This window comes from Macadamia integrifolia, unplaced genomic scaffold, assembly GCF_013358625.1.
Source record: "Macadamia integrifolia cultivar HAES 741 unplaced genomic scaffold, SCU_Mint_v3 scaffold_244A, whole genome shotgun sequence".
NCBI classification, from domain to species: domain Eukaryota; kingdom Viridiplantae; phylum Streptophyta; class Magnoliopsida; order Proteales; family Proteaceae; genus Macadamia; species Macadamia integrifolia.
The window spans coordinates 54998-73461 of NW_024870654.1; the positions used below are offsets into that span (position 1 = coordinate 54998).

At 37.8% G+C, this 18464-nt stretch overlaps 1 protein-coding gene across 5 annotated transcripts in view; it reads left to right on the forward strand.

Annotated features, from left to right (window-relative positions):
* Window positions 1-18464, forward strand: part of LOC122071505 (serine/threonine-protein kinase CTR1-like) — a 43815-nt gene that overhangs the window by 10384 nt on the left and 14967 nt on the right. For all 5 annotated transcript variants that reach the window (XM_042635864.1, XM_042635865.1, XM_042635866.1 and 2 more), the window contains exons 5-13: window positions 5900-6108; window positions 8151-8564; window positions 8711-8751; window positions 11379-11447; window positions 11623-11723; window positions 11962-12046; window positions 12933-13031; window positions 13961-14029; window positions 14128-14259. In XM_042635864.1, coding sequence (XP_042491798.1) covers window positions 5900-6108; window positions 8151-8564; window positions 8711-8751; window positions 11379-11447; window positions 11623-11723; window positions 11962-12046; window positions 12933-13031; window positions 13961-14029; window positions 14128-14259 — 1219 coding nt within the window. The remainder of the gene's footprint in view (window positions 1-5899; window positions 6109-8150; window positions 8565-8710; window positions 8752-11378; window positions 11448-11622; window positions 11724-11961; window positions 12047-12932; window positions 13032-13960; window positions 14030-14127; window positions 14260-18464) is intronic.

Consider the following 18464-nt stretch of genomic DNA (forward strand, 5'->3'; position numbering starts at 1 on the left):
AAAAAAAAAAAAAAAAAAAAGAACAGCGGCACAACAGACGAAAAGAGAAGAACAGAAAAGAAAAAGAAAAGAAGACAGAAGAAGAAGAAGAAGAAGAAGAAGAAGAAGAAGAAGAAGAAGAAGAAGAAGAAGAAGACGAGAAAAAAGAACAACAGAAGAAGAAGCGTAGGCGAGGAGAGAAGAGATAGCAAGAAGGATCGAGACTCATACCTGGAGTTTCCGCCGGCTCCACTTGGACCTCCATTACAATCGCCATTCTCTCCTAGATTTGCGCCGCTGATTGGAAGCTGAACTCTATTTCTGGTAGAAGAGAACTCCAAGTCCTCAATGTCCTTCGCTCAAATCGTGAGATAAGTGCCCTTTTTCCTTTAGTTATCATATATTTTCTGAAATACCCTCATTTTTCTCCGTGAATTCCTTTTAGTCCATATTTTACCTTGTCTTTCCAAGTATACCCCTGCACCCACACGTGACATCTTTTGGAACTTAAATTGAATTTCAGTATTTACAGTTCCGCCATCCTTGTAAAAAAAAAAAAAGCTGGAGATAACTACCATTCTACCATTCCTCTTTAAGTTTCCATCTAATTACTATATTGCCATTACTCTTTGAGTGTTATTTTGTTAATCATCATTATGATAGCCAATAGTGAAGTTGTTCAACAGCTGAACTCTTATAAAGGAGAAATTGATACAAAAATTGATGCTCTCACTACCATGGTCACGTCCCTTAAGACAATGGTGGAATCTATGCAAGTTTCTATTGATCGTTTGGTGGTAGCAGATAAAGGAAAGAGTCCCATTCAATTTGGGGATTCTTCCAACACCACTCCATAAGATTCGTCAGTATCACTACCACCACCGCCACCACATCGTACACCACCACCACCACCACCTCCACAACCATATGGAACTGGTAGACATAATGATGGAGCAGAAAGAGCAGCAAAATTGGATGTCCTTGATTTTTATGGAGACAATAATCAAGAACTGTACCTTGACTGGATTCACAGCTCAGATACATTCTTCAGATGATATGGGTTGACTGATGCCCGAAATATCCTATTTGCAGAGGCCAAACTGAAAGGCACGGCCCGAGTCTGGTGGATCAAGCAACAACAACAGAACCGAACCCGAGGCATTGGTTTAGTCACTAGTTGGGCTGAAATGCATGAAGTCATGAACCGGAGATTCTCGCCTTCTGATTACAAGCAACGTATGCATCTCAGGTTTGCACAGTTGAAACGGGAGAATTTGACCGTTGAAGAGTATGTTGCTAGATTTTATTATTTGGCCACTTGTTCTGATTTGTTTCCCTTTCAGTTAAGCTTCTAATTCTATGTCTTTACTTTTCTATATATTGACTGTAACCAATGGACAAACCAGAGCGATTTGATTCTTGAATGAAGACGACAAGACGTTGAGTTTTTGTACTAGTGACATGTGTGATTCCCCCCCTTCCCCCTCTCTACTCTGATTTCCCCTTTCTTCCCTCAGGTTCTCCATCACAGACATAAAATCTGCCCCCAAGACATAGAAAACTGTTCCCAAGGCATAGAAAGCTGATAATGGGAAGGCACTTAATGCTGCCTTTGAAGATGAAAAGGCATAAAAGGAACTGTTAGAAGATGGACTTTGCTGGCCATAACTTGACTGCTATATAATGAGAAGGCTAGGCAGTAGGGCTGTTCTTGGACTTGGGCTGGCCTCCCATTCAAGAGTACTTGTACTGGTTAGGCCTCTTTGAGGGGCCAGTTGCTGGATCAGATGGATACCTGCATCACCGATACTTTAAACCTTGGCTGTTACTAAACCTTGGGGGCAGTCTTGATAGTTGGCTTGGTGTTGCCTTGAGTTGGAGTGATGCTAACGATGGTCTACATAACGAGGGATAGTTGGGCAAATGGGCTAGGTCAAGTGAACCTCGGCGAGGATTGTTTTGTCGATTGTTGTGAAATCAGTTTGGGTGAATGGCCTTAGGCTTGCCTTGGTCAGGCATTGGCTAACATGCCGCATGGACAGATAGACTCTGCTAAAGATTGGTCCATGACACCTAGAGTCTTAACCTACACAGATTGCAGATCCACCAAACCCATTTCAGTTGATGTTATTCTAAGGTCTGGCCCCTGTTTCTGTGGAGATCCGATTTTCTGAAAACCAGATTGCAAACGACACAAAAATTGACTTCCGTATCATAGAACAATTTGAGATAAATCATTCTATAATCTGAGTTATGAACTAACACATGAAATCGATGAAGGCTTACCGGTTTGAAGATCAGCCCTCAGTTGAAAACCCAAGTTGTAATCCCATAAAAGCAATAGAGAACATTGAACATTATTTTGCTTTCTTGTGATAGTTATAAACTTTGAACAGTAGTCATACTAGCTGATAATAACGACAAAGCATTAAATAATCAAACCCCAACCTGAGTTAGGAAAGAGATGACCATAGAGATCCCTAAGAAGAGTGCTAGCATTACCCAAATAAGGGTATACTCATAGTTGTCACGGTGCCAAGGTGTTGGAGGGTTGCTTAAGCACTTAGGCGACAAGTCACCCGCCTTAAGGAGATCAAGTGTTGTTTTTTTATTCTCTTTTATTTAACATTATTTAATATGCTACATATACCTTATATAATAAAAAATCAACATTAAGCCGCATCAAGTCATCAAAAATCAACATTTAGCCACATAAAAAAAAAAATCATTTAGAGAAATGTTCTTGATCTTTAATAAGTTTGGCTGGTCAAATGATTTTTTTTTTTTATATGAGACATTTTGTATTAGGTGAAACACAAAATTAGCTTTCCAACAAGTCTAAGATTACTTAAATCTGAGTTTTAATGACAAAGTTATGTTCCGGTCAAATTTATTTTAAAGTGCTTGAATGGTGTTAAAATTGCCTAAATGAAAATAATTCTATGGATATCAAAACAAAAGATTATTTTACTGGACTTTTGGTTCTTACAATGTTTTACCATGATAAAATTTATGAAACCTTTAGAATTGAGAAAACCCCCAACATTTGAAAGTTGAAAATTGGTCATACAAAAAAAAAAATCATTTTTTGTTCTTGGACTGGGGGATTGAATTTTTATCATTTTAGAATTTGATTTTTAAACTAATTTTATTGGATTCTAATTTGGGGGGGGGGGGGGGGTATTTGCTTATTTATGAATAATTTTTTAAAACATTTACTTAAATGATGTTTGACATAAATAAGTGCTGTGCCTGTGCAATAAGGCAACAATCACCCATAATCCACCTAGGATTCCTGGATGCCTAGGCGACTTCTTGACAACTTATGGGTATACTATATTTTTTATTTGATGCTTTGTTGAAGGGGGAAGAGGGAAGGGACGACTGCAATAATAGAAAGAAAACAGAGTAGATGCAATCCGGGGTTCAAAATGCCTGGTTCGGATCGCTTATGGGCCAACTCAAGGGACTAATAACCAAAAGATGAAAGACAATGAAAATTCTGTAATAATTTCATATTTTACAAAAGGGAGTGGTAGAATTGTAAATAAATAGAGTGCTGCTTGGTAGAGAAATAGGGGCTGGGAGAAAGAAGGAATTAATATTTAAAGAGGAGGGATAGACTAGGCAGTAACATAAAATAAGGATAGAGACAGAATTTAAGATGAAGGGGATGGGTGTTTTGGGAAAGAGGGGGATATGGTGACAATTAGTATGTCGTCACCATGTCTTCTTCAAACCCAGTGGTAGAGGGATCAATGGAAGCTCCAATCGGGCTGAAATTCTAGGGGAACGGAGCTAATACACTGGCTTATTGATTCCAACTTTATTGCCACCCAAAGCAGAGATCAAAATATGAACTACGGTTTCTGCAACCAGATCCAGTGATAGCAAGAGGACCAACCCTGAAGTTTGGTTTGGTTCTCACGATTGGGAAGGGATCAGGGGCTGAGATTCCAGCAGTTTGTTCTCCTTGAGGAGGGCTTCTTTTGAACTGAAATCCAGATAGCAAGCAAGGTTCAAGGTATCGGGTTTCGACCCTTGGGGAGACCGAAATTTCAGTTGAAACCTGGGAAATTTCGAGGAAAGCAGGGAATTTTTCCCGGTTTGGTGGAAACTTAGGTTTCGACCCCTAGTCTTTTTTTTTTTTTTATTATTATTTTCTGTGAATATCCTATTTTAGACATTTCTAAAACATTCACATCATTAGTTTCATAAAAAAAACACATAAAGTCATACTTGTGCGGTGAACCAAAGGTTCGGTAATCATTACGTTGAGTTGTTGATTGAAATATGTGGTAGGGAAATGCATATTCAAAAATAGAAAAAAAAATATTAACATGCAAAAAAAATTCGGCCACCGTGAATGTGTAGATCGGGTCCTCTTAAGTAACATATAAAAAGTTACATAATTATACTCTATTTACACGTATATTCTATAAAAAAAATGATTTTTGGAGAAGTTGGGACTTGCCATTTTGGTCCAAGCTATCTTTCTTATGTAGATGAAGCAAGAACCACCATTGGATTCAACCTTGTTAGGAAAAAAATGCAAATCTCCACTGTTTCCCCAAGTTTCCCACTCATAGGAGAAAAAACTAAGAAGAGAGGGGTCGAATTCTGCTGAAGAAGGCCTGGGTTTCTTTTCAAACTAACTTATATAGGACCTGGTTCAACCCAAAGGGTTGAACTAGTTGGTTTGGTCGAAATGTGGTCGAAACCCGGGAATTTAAAAGTCACAGGACATATCGTTTCAACCCGGGGGGATACGGTCGAAACCTGCAAAATTTCGCAGGTTTTGATCGAGTTCTCGAACCATGGTAGCAAGGAAATGGGAAGAGAGAGATTGAAGCCCAGTTGTGAGTTGTGACTGGTCATTGGTGTCACTGGGAGCAGGGCAGGGAAAGAAAAGAAAGAAGAAACCAGAAGGGAAGGAAAGAAAAAAAGAAGAATAGTGGAAGAAAACAAAGGAAGGAAAAGTGAGGGCTTATAGGGAGGAAGGAAAAACCAGAATCGAAAGGGTGGGGGGAAGGGAAGGATATCACACAGCCACCTTGGTTCCAGTTCCACACGTTACTGCAACTTAACTCTCACTAAACCTTTTATTCAATCTCTAAAATTTCAATTTTTGAGATTTAATGTGTACCAATAAGTGGAAGAATAGAATTCTACTCAACTGGGAAACTAAAAACTTCAACGAGGAAACTATATCCTACGTTGCACAACTGTCTAAAATAAATAAAATAAAATAAAATATTATAATATTATCTCCTACCAACCCCGCTTTGGACCAACAACCCGTTTTAGGACTGGTTTGTCTTGGTCTGGGTTTCCAGATTGGGTCAGTTCTGTCCAACCATGATATTGCTACTGCATTAATAGTGCAAAGGAAACTAAAGATTCCTGTTTTGCCTTGATCACAAGTTTAAATATTTCATTTAGAAAATCATAAGACTATTTGATGTAACAATGTACTTTTTTCGGTACAAGTGAAAGAAAATTAACTTAAGGGGGGAAACTGAATCAAGGTTACACCAACAAGTCACCTAGGCGATGCCTTGACAACTATGGTTATGATTTGTTTCTATTACAGCATTTCTTTGGTAGATTCTGTTTAGATGTATGGTTTATGAGGATCTAACTGTTTAAGATATATACCGCGGGATCTGTGTTAGTCACAGGCTGGTTCTATGTAGGATCTAACTGTTTAAGATATACACTGAGGGATGTGTGTTAGTTACATGCTATTTCTAGGTAGGATATCATCTGAATTTAAGTATGTTTATGCATTGATTTGCAGATTCAATCACTACTAAATATTATTTGGAATCTTATGGCACGCATACTAGTTTTATATTCTTGAAAAATTCCAGAAACTTCCACGTTGTGCAACCAGTCAAGTACATCTGCTTCTTTGCAGGGAATGGTTGGTTGATTTGATGGAGAAGCCGGGATGCTTGTGTGAGCCTGATTCCTCGCTTAATGGTCCATCTACAATCTCAGTATCGTCGCCGTTGCGTCTTCCAAAATTCAAACCAGTTGGAACTACTGAGGATTTCAGGATGTTGGCCAAACAGTACTTCTCAGATTGTCAATCACTTAATATTGTATTTGATGATGCTTCTGCAGGTACTTATTTATTTACTTTCTGTTCTTTCATGCAATCATTTGGTGATCACTTTTGAGGTGGGAAAATCTGTTTGTAGCCAACCCGGTTACAACAATTACAACTCATTGTTGTAACCGTACTTATTTGCCCCACCCCATACCACTTGTCAACCTTTTAAAATAAAGTGTTTTTTGGAATTTCCGTCTCCCCTGCCCTCTTTCTCCCTCTCCCTTATGGCTCCCTGTGCCACCCCAACCCTGCTGCCACCTGCAAGTTACCACAAAAAAAACTCGGTGGAATTATTTTGAGATAGGTTTGTTAATTTTTATTTTCGATTGACAAGAGGTGGTTGCAACGTTTAACCGAGGGTACACTTCTTTTTTTCTTGACCTTGTTCCCAACGAACCGACCCTGTGATTGCTATCCGAATAATCTGATTGCAAAAGAAACGGGCAGGATTTAGAGAACCTATGCCGCAACTTTGTCATGTCATCGAAGACGATAAGGTTGGAATCGAAGATATACCTTTCTCAAAAGAACCATCACTTGCCGTCTTAGATTATTACAGAAGAATCGAAACTTATTGTGTCACTCCCAGCAAATGAAGAGAACGAGCCACACAAAAAAGGTGGACACATTATAATGTAGAGGGTAGGCAGGTTACAAGCAGACACTCCTTTTTTTTTTTTTTTGTTAATTTCTTGGAAAATACAGGTCTTTTTATGCATACTTCAGCCTAAGTAGGCCTATAGTCTCCATTGAATGCCACAAATTTTTTAGGTAGCCTGCGTGGAAACTGATTGTTATAGATGTTAAAATCATGTTAGCTGATTCAATTCTAAGGTCCACTTTGGTATCATTTTTCTTCTTGATTTTTGTTCATAAAAACGGTTTTAATTGTATTTGGTATCATTTATGGAGCTTGTTTCTATTTAAAAAAAAATTGATAAAATGCAAAAATAAAAAAGAGATCAAGAGTCATTTATGTGTTTTGGCCAAAATTGATTTTCAGTTATTTTTGCACTTAACTTTAATGAGCACGTGCTTATAGTCTCAATATGGAGGGGTAAAGTAGTCATGTGCTTTGTAATTAGAAATCCAGGCCCATTGCCCTCTCTTCTTCAGTCCAAAGTGGAGAAAGAGAATTATAAGGAAGATGGGTGAAGGGAACATCTCTTCATCCATTTCTTCAATAAATCATTTTGCACATGGGGATACCAAACTATTTTTCTCACAAATTACCATTTTGTCAAGTCGTTACAAACATTTTTATGTTTTGATAAAAAATAGTTTTCATTAATAATTTTTGTTACATAGGTAAAAATCAAAAAGAAAAATGATACCAAGGAGGGCCTAAGAGCAGTAGAAACTGTTTTGCATTTATCCTTTATTTTTCAGTTCTTATCAAAATTTCTCCTTTTTCTTTTCTACGCCCCGTCATTGGTTCTCAATCATGCGTGTTTCTGTCCAGACCTCCTCTGATATTAGATAGCTTTTTTATTTTATTAAGCTACCTACGAGCTTCGCCGAACGGTCGGAGGTTTTTTCCACCTTCTTGTGTCCATTATTACCTGTCAAGGCTTAAATATTTTTTCACCATCCTTGAACTTATAGCTCTAATAAAAATTACTTGGTTCTTGATGAAGCTCTTCACATGTCCTTTACTTCATTTTGTGATAGTAGAAGATCATTCTTTACAATCTTCTTCTTAACATGCAATCCAAATGGGCATTTTAACAGCTTCTAAACATATTCCCCTGAAGGCTCATCTGTCCAGGCTACTTGCACAACCTGTAATATCCATGTACAGGTCAAGAAAATTATTCTGAATTCATCTTGTGGGGCAACAGTGCCAAAGAATGGTCTTTGTTTTGCTGCACATCATGGAAATATCTGTTCTGTTGGGTTTGTGGGAATATTGCTGAATGCTGCAAAGCTTTTGACAGTTAGACAATATTTCTATAAATTATTTGACAATTAAAGTGTTCATTGCACTCCTCACAAACTAGTTGATCTGGTGTAGGGATTTCAACTTTGAAACCATTTGTTTGTTTCATGACAGATTCTTCTATTAATCAAGAAGATACTGCGGAGCCACTGTTCCATAAACATTTGGACAGGCAAAACATGGATGGTAATGTTTCCCCAGTCACAAATGACAATGATGAAAGTTTTTTGTCACCTCTGCCCCAAAGATCTGCTTGGCAGGATGCGCATGGTAGAGAATCCCCAGTGCAAAATTCATGCAATCCCTCGGAGAATGTTGTGATTCCAAAACAATTTGTGAAAGATCCTGTCCAACTAAAACCAATTGCACCTAATGGGCATAGAGACGTCCAATGGGCTGATACTAGCAAAGATTTAAGATTCATTGAGGGAAGTGTACCTAGTAAATCAAGTACTGAACTTTCTCTTGAGGTTGAAGACTTGGACATTCCTTGGAGTGAACTTGTTTTGAAGGAGAGAATTGGAGCAGGTATTTTTCAGAACATGAGACTGAAAACATGATAAGTTTTTGGTACTTCTAAATGAGGTTATTTCACATTGCTATGCATGTATGCCATTGTGTTTAAATATCTTGTGGTTGACTTGACTTATATGGGATGCATTGGCACATTTCAGGTTCTTTTGGAACTGTCCATCGTGCTGATTGGCATGGTTCGGTAATCTTTCTGTCTTTGCCTTCAATTTTTATAATTTGGAATTTATCAAACCGTGACTACATTTTACTATTTGTTCACACTTGCCAGTGATAAGGTTTCTGCCATGGTTGTCAATGTGTCGCCTAAGCTACCGACGCCTTGGTCCACTTTTTGGTGTCGCCTTGCATTCTGGCCCCTTCCAACGCCTTTGGTTACCTAGATGCTACGGCAACTATGGTTTCTGCCCATAGAATCTCTTTTCATAGGGTGGTTCTTATATTTGGCATTTTGAATCATAGCTATTGTGCAATTAATTATAACGTGATGAAAATGGAGTTCGCTAGCCATGAAGCATGCTTCCATGCAATTCCTTAGAACATTTCTATGTCAGTTTTATCTGTGACTTAGCGGTGTATGCAAGCCATTGACGCTGCATAAAATCCTTGGATGAGATTTGTGGTCATTTGTAAAATGAAGCATATCTTAGTAAGCCAAAAACGTGCACAACCTGGTTGAAAATTTCTTGTTGAGGCCCATTCTTCTGCTTTCGTGCAATATACTCTAGAGATATTAGATTTGGTTTACCGTCAACTACTTGAGGGGTTCATAGACAGAATCATCCTTGTACCCATATGTTATTTGAGTAAAGAATATGAGGTTTTTATTTATTTATTTATTTTTTATTTTGTTATATAAAGAATTTAAGTGTTCTTAAGCAGTGCATACAGGATTAGATCCCATACTTGATTTCTTCTTTTCTCTTCTTCTCTCTTCTTCTATTTCTTCCTCCCAACAAAATTGATCTCATCCTCTTTTCCCTCCCCTTCCATCGATTTGATTTTTTCCTTAATATAAAAGGACCCCTAATCACCCTAATACACTGAATAAAGTACATAAACTCAAAACATAACTATAACTCTTATAACTCAAATACTTAACATAACTACTAATCCTTGTATCAACTTTATCCCTACTTTATGGCCCTATCAATTAGGCCCATTACAATGAAACCCAAATGATGCAGCACTGAAGACATATGCAAGGAAGAAGAAGAGAGGAGTCGACCAGGCCTAGTACTAAGGCCCACGACTTTGCTTGATGGGGTTTCTTAGTTTCTAATTTCAGTAGCTTTTAATTCCTAGTTTCTATTTCCAGTTTTAGTAACTAGAAGACTTGCTATTTTTAAGTTTCCAGTTTCAGTTTTTAATAACTACTTTAGTTTCTGAAGTTTTAATCCCCCATCAAAGCTTATAAATAAAGAGGAGGGCTCCCATTAAGCCCCATGATTTTTATGTATCAAATACTTGCTGCTGCCGCTGCTATGTCTCTACTGAGAACTGTCTTGTGTTTGATCAAGACCAATGGGGCTGGTGTTTGATCTGGTCGACGCTCTGCGGTGAGAAGCCCGAGTGGTTCCTTCAAGTGTTCTTCTTCTCTTTCAAAGTCCTCTCTTGAAAGGTTTATTACTGTTCAAACAAATCAGGTACTCAAACTCTACTTCTGCCCAGAATTTTCCCTAGATTTTACAATCGGTTCTCTGTCAACTGGGGCACTTCTGGCCATTGGTTTGAGTCCTAATTCTGGTCGATCATCCTTTCCCACCTGGGTAAGACTCGACCCTGTTCTGGTCTGGTTCTGACCAGCCACTTTTTCAAAATCTCCAGATTCTTGTCCTGTAGTGGATTTTTAGGACTGGTACACAGGATCGATAGGCTTCCCTGCTGTGTTTTGGTTCTTTGGGCTTTTATACTGTTGGGTATATTATTTAGGTTGTAAGAGGCCTGTAGCCAACTCCCTAATAGGCTGCTGATCTTGTTTTCTGTTGGCCTGAATTACCCTACTGTTGGAATCGATAGACTGTGTCCTCTTATTTTCTGATCTGATTGGACTGGATCTGGTTGTTCTTTGATTAAAAATTCTGCAGTTGTGAATTGGTTTGACTTGTCCAAATCAGTTCTACATTACCAAAGAAATGAAAGGCTAAACCTATAATATAATTTCCCAAAGGTCAATTTCAGGCGTTTCAGCCCATTGGACTGCCATAAGCACCTTATGAGCCTCCCAAGCTTTCGCATAAGCCTCTATATGAGATTAATATTTAATGCAACTGCATTAATCATGGATAGTAGAAATAGGCAGTTGCTGTTCACCACACGTTTACCTTAAGAGATTTTCATGCCAGGAGAAAGAGCAAATTCCTGGCATCTGGTTAACCTTGCTCTGATACGATGTGACAAGATCAGAAAAACACTAACCTGTACATGCGCAGATCAAGAGAAGAAGAGGAAGAAGGAGAAGAAATAAGAAGAGCGGCTGATCAATTTGGGTTCTGTAACCCTAAACGACAGCAAAGATTTATAGTTATAACATAAAAGTAATGTCTAATTACAAGTAACTCCTTAGTTCATGAGTTATTACTCATATGCCCATGAAATGAAATAAATTAAAATTACAAGAACCCCAAAATACCCCGTGGTATAATAACTTTAAACCTCTGATGGCTCATTTTTTGCATTGTGATCCTTCTTCATCTTGTATAGCTATCCTGTGGTCATGGTACTAACTGTTAAACATTGTGGTTAAATCTGCTCGTTATGTTGAAAAGCAAGTAATTTCATATTCATTTGTCCAAAAAATTATAATGTCAGGATGTTGCTGTGAAGATTCTTATGGAACAAGATTTACATGCAGAGCGCTTCAAGGAATTTTTGAGGGAGGTATGTCTGAGATTACCAGATTACCATTTTGGCCTATGTAAACGATGGAGTTCAAGTTCTGTTTAGTTTGATGAAATATTGGTTGCATTCTCTCTCTCTCTCTCTCTCTCTCTCTCTCTCTCTCTGTTGCTAGGTATTTAATTGTATCTCTCCTTTTTTTTCACATTCTTATTAGGTTGCGATAATGAAACGCCTACGACATCCAAACATTGTTCTTTTCATGGGTGCTGTTACTCAGCCTCCAAACCTTTCCATAGTCACGGAATATTTATCAAGGTTTCTCTCTGAGACTTTCTTTTTAGATAGTTTGCTTTCTCCCTCCAACCCCTCCCTTTCCCACGCAAATGGAGAGAGGAAAATGTAAAAATCACATTTTACAATCAGTTTACGTATGTACAAAGGAGAAGAAATAATAAATGACCCCTTTAAGTCTTGTCCCAACTTAAAGGGGTTGGCTACAAAGGGTTGTTCTGTTTTGACGAAATAATAAATGACTATTGGCTTTGAATTGCAGGGGCAGTTTATACAGGCTGTTGCATAGACCAGGTGCAAGAGAAGTGTTGGATGAAAGGCGTCGGTTGAATATGGCATATGATGTGGTATGCCTTTGTAAGATGTCATCTTGTATACTATAGTTAAAGATTTCAGTCGAAATTTGGTACCTTCAGCTGCATGTTTCATTTGATCATTTTGGTTGTCAATTAGATATATTTTGCTCTGAAACTTCAGGGAGCCCTAATTAAGCATCTCTAAACATATTGGAACCTTTAGATTTTTGGAAAAAAAAAAAAAAAAAAAAAAAAAAACCTAAAATGATGGTTTGGTTTTGGATTCTAGGTTGCTAGTGAACGCCATACCCTCTTGTATATTTTCTCTAATATAAGCCTATTCTACACAATTTAGTACTAGAACACACAAAATTCTATTAAAACAACTAAAATATGCATTAGGAATGAAGAACCATTTATAGACCACAACACTTCGTTCCACCAAGAAATGTGGGTTATTTGACAAAAAATACCAAATCTTGGGTTTTGGATTTTTCCCTTCTTACAGTAGAAACCAACAAAATGTGTGACACCCATTTCGATCAAAAAATATATATATATTTTATACAAGTACTGTTTTGAAATGATGCTGAAACCAAACCTAGTCCAAAATTTCGGCCGAAATGCCAAAAATTTTATTTGAACTTTGCATACCTAATGAGTTAAACTGTGTTTCGTTCGAAACATTTCGAAACCAAAATAATTTGCGAGATTTCGTATGTTTCAACCAAAACCTTGAACCATGTTGTATACTACTTTAAAAAAAATATCTATCTATCTATCTATATATATATATTGTTAGAATTTTTTTTGGATGATAAGTTGAGAGTTTGGATATTATCACAATCACAGCTTAACTACTATTATTGTGATTATTATTTTATTTTGATTGGAGTTTATTTTTTTGTTTTCATATGCTTCTGATTATGTGGTACAGGCCAAGGGTATGAATTATCTTCACCGCCGTAATCCACCCATTGTTCATAGAGATTTGAAGTCTCCAAATCTTTTAGTGGACAGAAAATATACTGTTAAGGTAAGAATTAGCAGTAGCTCTTTTGCTTGACATCAAGGCTAGTCCTACATGGTCATTGATCTTGGATGAAGCTGAAGAATTCTTAGTTGTTCTATTTGGATGGGTTTTCTCATGATAAAATTTTTATTGGATCGATTGGAAGAAAATTTATGGTACTCATTTACTCAGATATTATGCTAGCTCTGATATATAATTGAATAGCTCCTCAAGAATTGTATGGTGGTGTTCTAGTTCATCCCATCATTAATGCAACAATTCAGTGCAGCATGTTCAGTTTACTAGCACATTATTTATGTCGTGTCTCCTGTATGTCAATCAGTATTTTGGTTTGGCAATGATTTTTTTTTTTCCTGATGTAAATAATTGAAATTATGCTCATTCAGTTTAATAATGTAGACTTATCCATTCAATTTAGCAGCCTCATTAATGCTGTTCCTACATGCTGTACTCTACCCAGCAGCATTTCTGGCCAACTCCAAGTTAAAAGTTACAACTTGCAAATATTAATAGGCTAAGTATATATGATCGTTGAAGCTTAAGATTTGTATGATTGTTTTGGTTCCTGTTCAGTGTGCATTCTCATCCCAAACCATATCAGAACATAATTTGTAAATTTTTGTGTTTGGTTTTTCAGTATCCAACGTGGCTAGGGGAACTTAGTGGAGGGTGAGGGTTTACTGTTTAAGAATAGAAGTAATAAAGAATAAAATTGTAGGAGAAAACAAAGAATAAAAGTGAAGAGCTAATGAGTCCGTAGCTTTATGAGGAATTGCTTAGTGATTCATTGCAACTGGACCACCTGCGTGATCTGCAGTTCTCTTGAAGGATGATTTCAAAGCTTCTTAACTTCTACTTCATGCTTTAATCATTTACCTGTTCTGCAGCAGTTTTTTCTGTTTCCTGTCACTATCTTAATTGTGTTCACACAGGTATGTGATTTTGGTCTTTCCCGTTTGAAGGCAAACACATTTCTTTCATCTAAATCAGCAGCAGGAACTGTAAGTTCTCCAAAATTGAATATTGATTTGTATCCTATCAATTACTTGCATTTTCTGGACACTAAATGTAATTTACCATCTTTTCCCCCCTAATTTAGCCTGAGTGGATGGCCCCTGAAGTTCTCCGTGATGAGCCATCAAATGAAAAGTCAGATGTTTACAGTTTTGGGATAATCTTGTGGGAACTTGTGACACTGCAACAACCTTGGAGTAATTTAAATCCAGCTCAGGTTTGTTCTTTGGTTTCATATTAGGATACCCTTGAAAAGATGGTTAGAGAATATTGTATATATAATAGCTACTTTATCTTGGTCAAGAAAGACTTCAAATTAGGAAAAGTGTGTTGTTCAGGTTCAGATAACTATCTAGACTTGTTTTACCATTAGGAACTGAAGTAATGGTGATGCAGATAAAACACAGAATTGGGCTTATTTTAATGGAGGTTAGCCTTGGTTTGGGCCTTTAGTCCAATGTGTCTTCTTTGTATAGGGTACTTTAATGGGCCTAAATTATGGGTAGGATGTAGGAATACGGGCTTTACTTAGTTTAGTTTGGGTTGTTTTATTTTTTTATTTTATTGTTTATCTCTTTAGTTGTAAAGGTTGGATAGAGTCTTGTTTGATTTGAACTCTTATTCCTACATTAGATAAGAGTTTTAATATAGTACAATATCTATTTAATCTAGTTAGCTAAGTGATGCAGTAGCACTTGATTGGTTGGACAGACATTACCGGCTTTGGAAACCCAATCCCAGGCTTAACCGGTCCAACCCCAGCTTTTGGTCCGACAAGGGTTGGAATTAGTTTATTTATTTTGTGTTTTTCATTTCCAAAGTAGAATACATAGGACTTTGAGTTGGTATACAACTTATTTCTGTTTTAGAATATTGAGGAGGAGTCTTGTAATTTTCCCTTAAAATACTTGCTTGTACCCAACATTGGACACAATGAATTTGAATTAGGTTTTGTGCTGTGTGTGAGTATTGAGAAGTGTCCTTTTCCTTTCCCCCTTTCTACTCTGATTTCTTCCGATATTTCCCTCTCCTACCTTGCCCTCCATCAATTGGTATCAGAGCCGACGTATCCCATCCTTCTCCATTTCCATTGCACTCTCTTTCCCTTCCCATTCTTCTTTCTTTATTTCTTTCTGATAGCCTAACACACCCACCCCCAAAAAAAAAAAAAAAAAAAAAAAAGACTGTGTCAACACCCTACTGAAACCCAACCCCTTTGTTATATCCTTCTCCTGCAGCAGCCAAGGTCTAAGATCTTGATCCTGACCCTGCCCCTGCCCCTGCCCCTGCCCCTGCCCCTACTCTCGCTAGAAAAAAATAAAAAAAAGCGAGATCTAGCCGAGATCTTGTATTTTTTCTTGAATTTGGTGATTGGTCTCAGTGGCCATATGGTCCTTGTAGCCCCCTGAAACTTTTCATTTATCCTATTTTAGGCCTTTTAAACACAATGGAAACATCAGTTTTTTAAAAATCAAATCTAAAATGGTACTTTGACGTCATACCTTATGTAAGTAGTCTTCGGACCCTTCACCCTAGGCTATTCCACAATAAAAATAAACAACTATTGACCATGTTTCTATGATTTGAGAAGTGGTTCACCTAAAACTGTTCTTGAGAAGAAAAGGATCTCCAAAGGTTGATGATGAAGTGATAATCTCCAATCTCCAAGTGTTGAAATTGTTAATCTACATTATAGAGAGGAAATTTGTTAAGAAAAACCACCAAAAGCTCACTTTTTCGTCACATCAGGGCGAGATAGGCAAGAGATGCTATGTTGAGTTGGGTCGAGTTGAGGGTCGAAATTATGTATATACCTCATGTGATTTGGTCTCGAGTCGAATCAAGATTGAGATATTCACCAAGATCTCGACTAAGATATTGTACATTTTATATATGGCCTCTCATCTTGTTTCGCCATTTTCAAACACCATTTTTAAATAGCGACACCTTGCCGAGTTCTTAAACCATGGCAGCATCCCACCCATCCCTTTTACCCTCTTGTGATGTCGGTTAACCTTTTCTTGGGTTCTGTTAAATAAAAGAAACAAAGAGAAAGCGAGATAGAGAACCGGCCAGAAAAAAAAAAGTTTCGTATAGAGTTCAAAGCTCTCACTGCGAGTTGCCATTTCTCCGTTGTAGTTGCTCTTTTATGTTGAAGTTGCAGCCTCTCCCTGCTGCAGTCCAAGTTAAGTTCCACCGCTGATCTCTTGGTTCGATTCCACATGAAGGATCTTTCCTTGAATTGCAACTTCCCCTGTTGCCTTCGAACGTTGCAACCGCAAGTCTCGCTTCCCAGAGGAAGAAGACAACCTGACCCTTCCAACCGCTGGGATTGAACTCCTTGAAGCTGACTCCTATCCACGAATCTCCTGGTCTTCCGCCAAACTTCTGGAGTCTTTGTTGGTTTGTTGTTTCTTCTCCTAGTAGGAGACTTCCTTCTGTCGGTATATAGTAGCTTCTCCTTCATTATGCGTTTCCTATTTTGTTTTCAATTTCCAATAAGTCCCTTGCCTTCCTCACTTATCTACTTTTTTTTCTTATTTTTATTTTGTTCCAAGTAGCTCCTTAGTCATTAATTCTTATTCCCATCATATCTGTTTCAGTTTGCCTGAGTAATCCTTTAAGATTTCAATTTAAACTTCTGCCACCATCCTTTAAATTTTCATTTCTTTGCTGCTTTGCCATTACCCTTTGAGTGTTCTCTTGCTTATATTCACCATGGTAGCAACTCCTATAGGGGTGAAACTAATGCAGAAATCGATTCCCTCACTTCCATTCAGACAATGATGGAAACTATGCAAACTTTTATTGTTCGACTGGTGGCTTCTGAAAAAGGAAAGAGTTCCATGCAATTTAGGGGTTCTTTGAATTCCATGCTACAAGACCCATCTCATTATGCGCCACCACTAGTAGTACCACCTCATGCACCACCCACCACATCATACACCACCACCATTTGGCCAACTAGATGATTATGGATTTGAAAGAGCAGCAAAAGTAGATGTTCTTGATTTTTATGGGGATAATAACCCAGAGCAGTAACTTGATTGGATTCACAGTTTGGAGACATTTTCAGATGGTATGGGTTGACTCAGGCTAGAAAGGTCTTATTTGTAGAGGCTAATTTGAAAGGCACGATTCTTGTCTAGTAGATCAAGCAACAAGAACAGAACCAGACCTAAGGCATTGGGTTAGTCACTACTTGGGCTTAAGATGAGTGAAGTCATGGACAAGAGATTCTTGCTTTCCGTCTGCAAGTAGCACATGCATCTTAGGTTTGCACAGTTGAGGAAAGAAAACTTGATGGTTGAGGAGTTTGTTACTATAGTCTATTATTTTGCCGCTCGTTCTAAGTGGGATGAAGGGGTATTGGTAGCACAATTCCGCAATGGGTTGTACTCTCATAACAGTGTTGCACTTGCATCTAGTCGCCTACCTACAATGGTGGATGTTGTACATGTAGGATATCAGGTTGAGGAAAATCTGAAATGGCCACATGATCAGCGGAGACTTTTACATACACTTTTCCATTCAGCAGCAGCCTTCTTCCTAGGAAAAGTCATTTAGTAGACCACAAGCTAGTGATTCGTCTATGATATCTTCACAACCTAACCAACCATATTCTCTACCCCGACATGATTCTGTCATGGGATCTTCACGGCCTAACCGACCATATTCTCCGTCTCGGCGTGGTTCTAATGGAAATTCTGTGATGCCAAAGGTCGTCATCCAGTGTACTACATGCAAAGGATATGTGATGTAGATAAGTCAGTTAATGGACTTATTTTATTGCAAATAAGCCTTGGGATGGGTTATGTATGTGTTGGACCTTTGATCCCATGGGTTATCTTTGTAATGGGCCACTTTAATGGGCTTAAAGTATGGGTAGCAAGTAGGAAAACGAGATTTAATTCATTAGTTTAGTTAGAGTCCTGTTTTGAGTCTATTTCCTTTGTTATTGCAGTTATTAGTCAATTTATGTTAGTTAGATACGTACTCCATGTTGGAGTTATAGTCCTAGTCTTATTATGAGTTCAAGTCTTGCTAGGAGTGTCTAGTCCTATTTGGAAACTAGTTCCTAGTTATGATAGGATTGCTATTTTTTCATCTTTAAATAGAGGAGCCTATGTACTCATAAAGATAGATTGAAGAAGATATGAATTGAATTTGAGTATTGAGAGCCTTAGGGCTTTGTGTGATTCCTCCCCCCCTCTTTCTTTATGCGATCTCTCTCTTTTCCTCTATTGTGAATCTGATCAAGGAGCTATTGCTAAGGGTTGTTTAGAAGGCACGATAGGATTACTTAATCCTCTTCTTAAAGCTGTTTAGATCACCCAGTTGCTATTCCTGCAGAAATCTTTATATTCTCTCTTAGGTCTGAAAATAAAGAAGGTAAATATCTCATCAACCATCCGTTTGTCT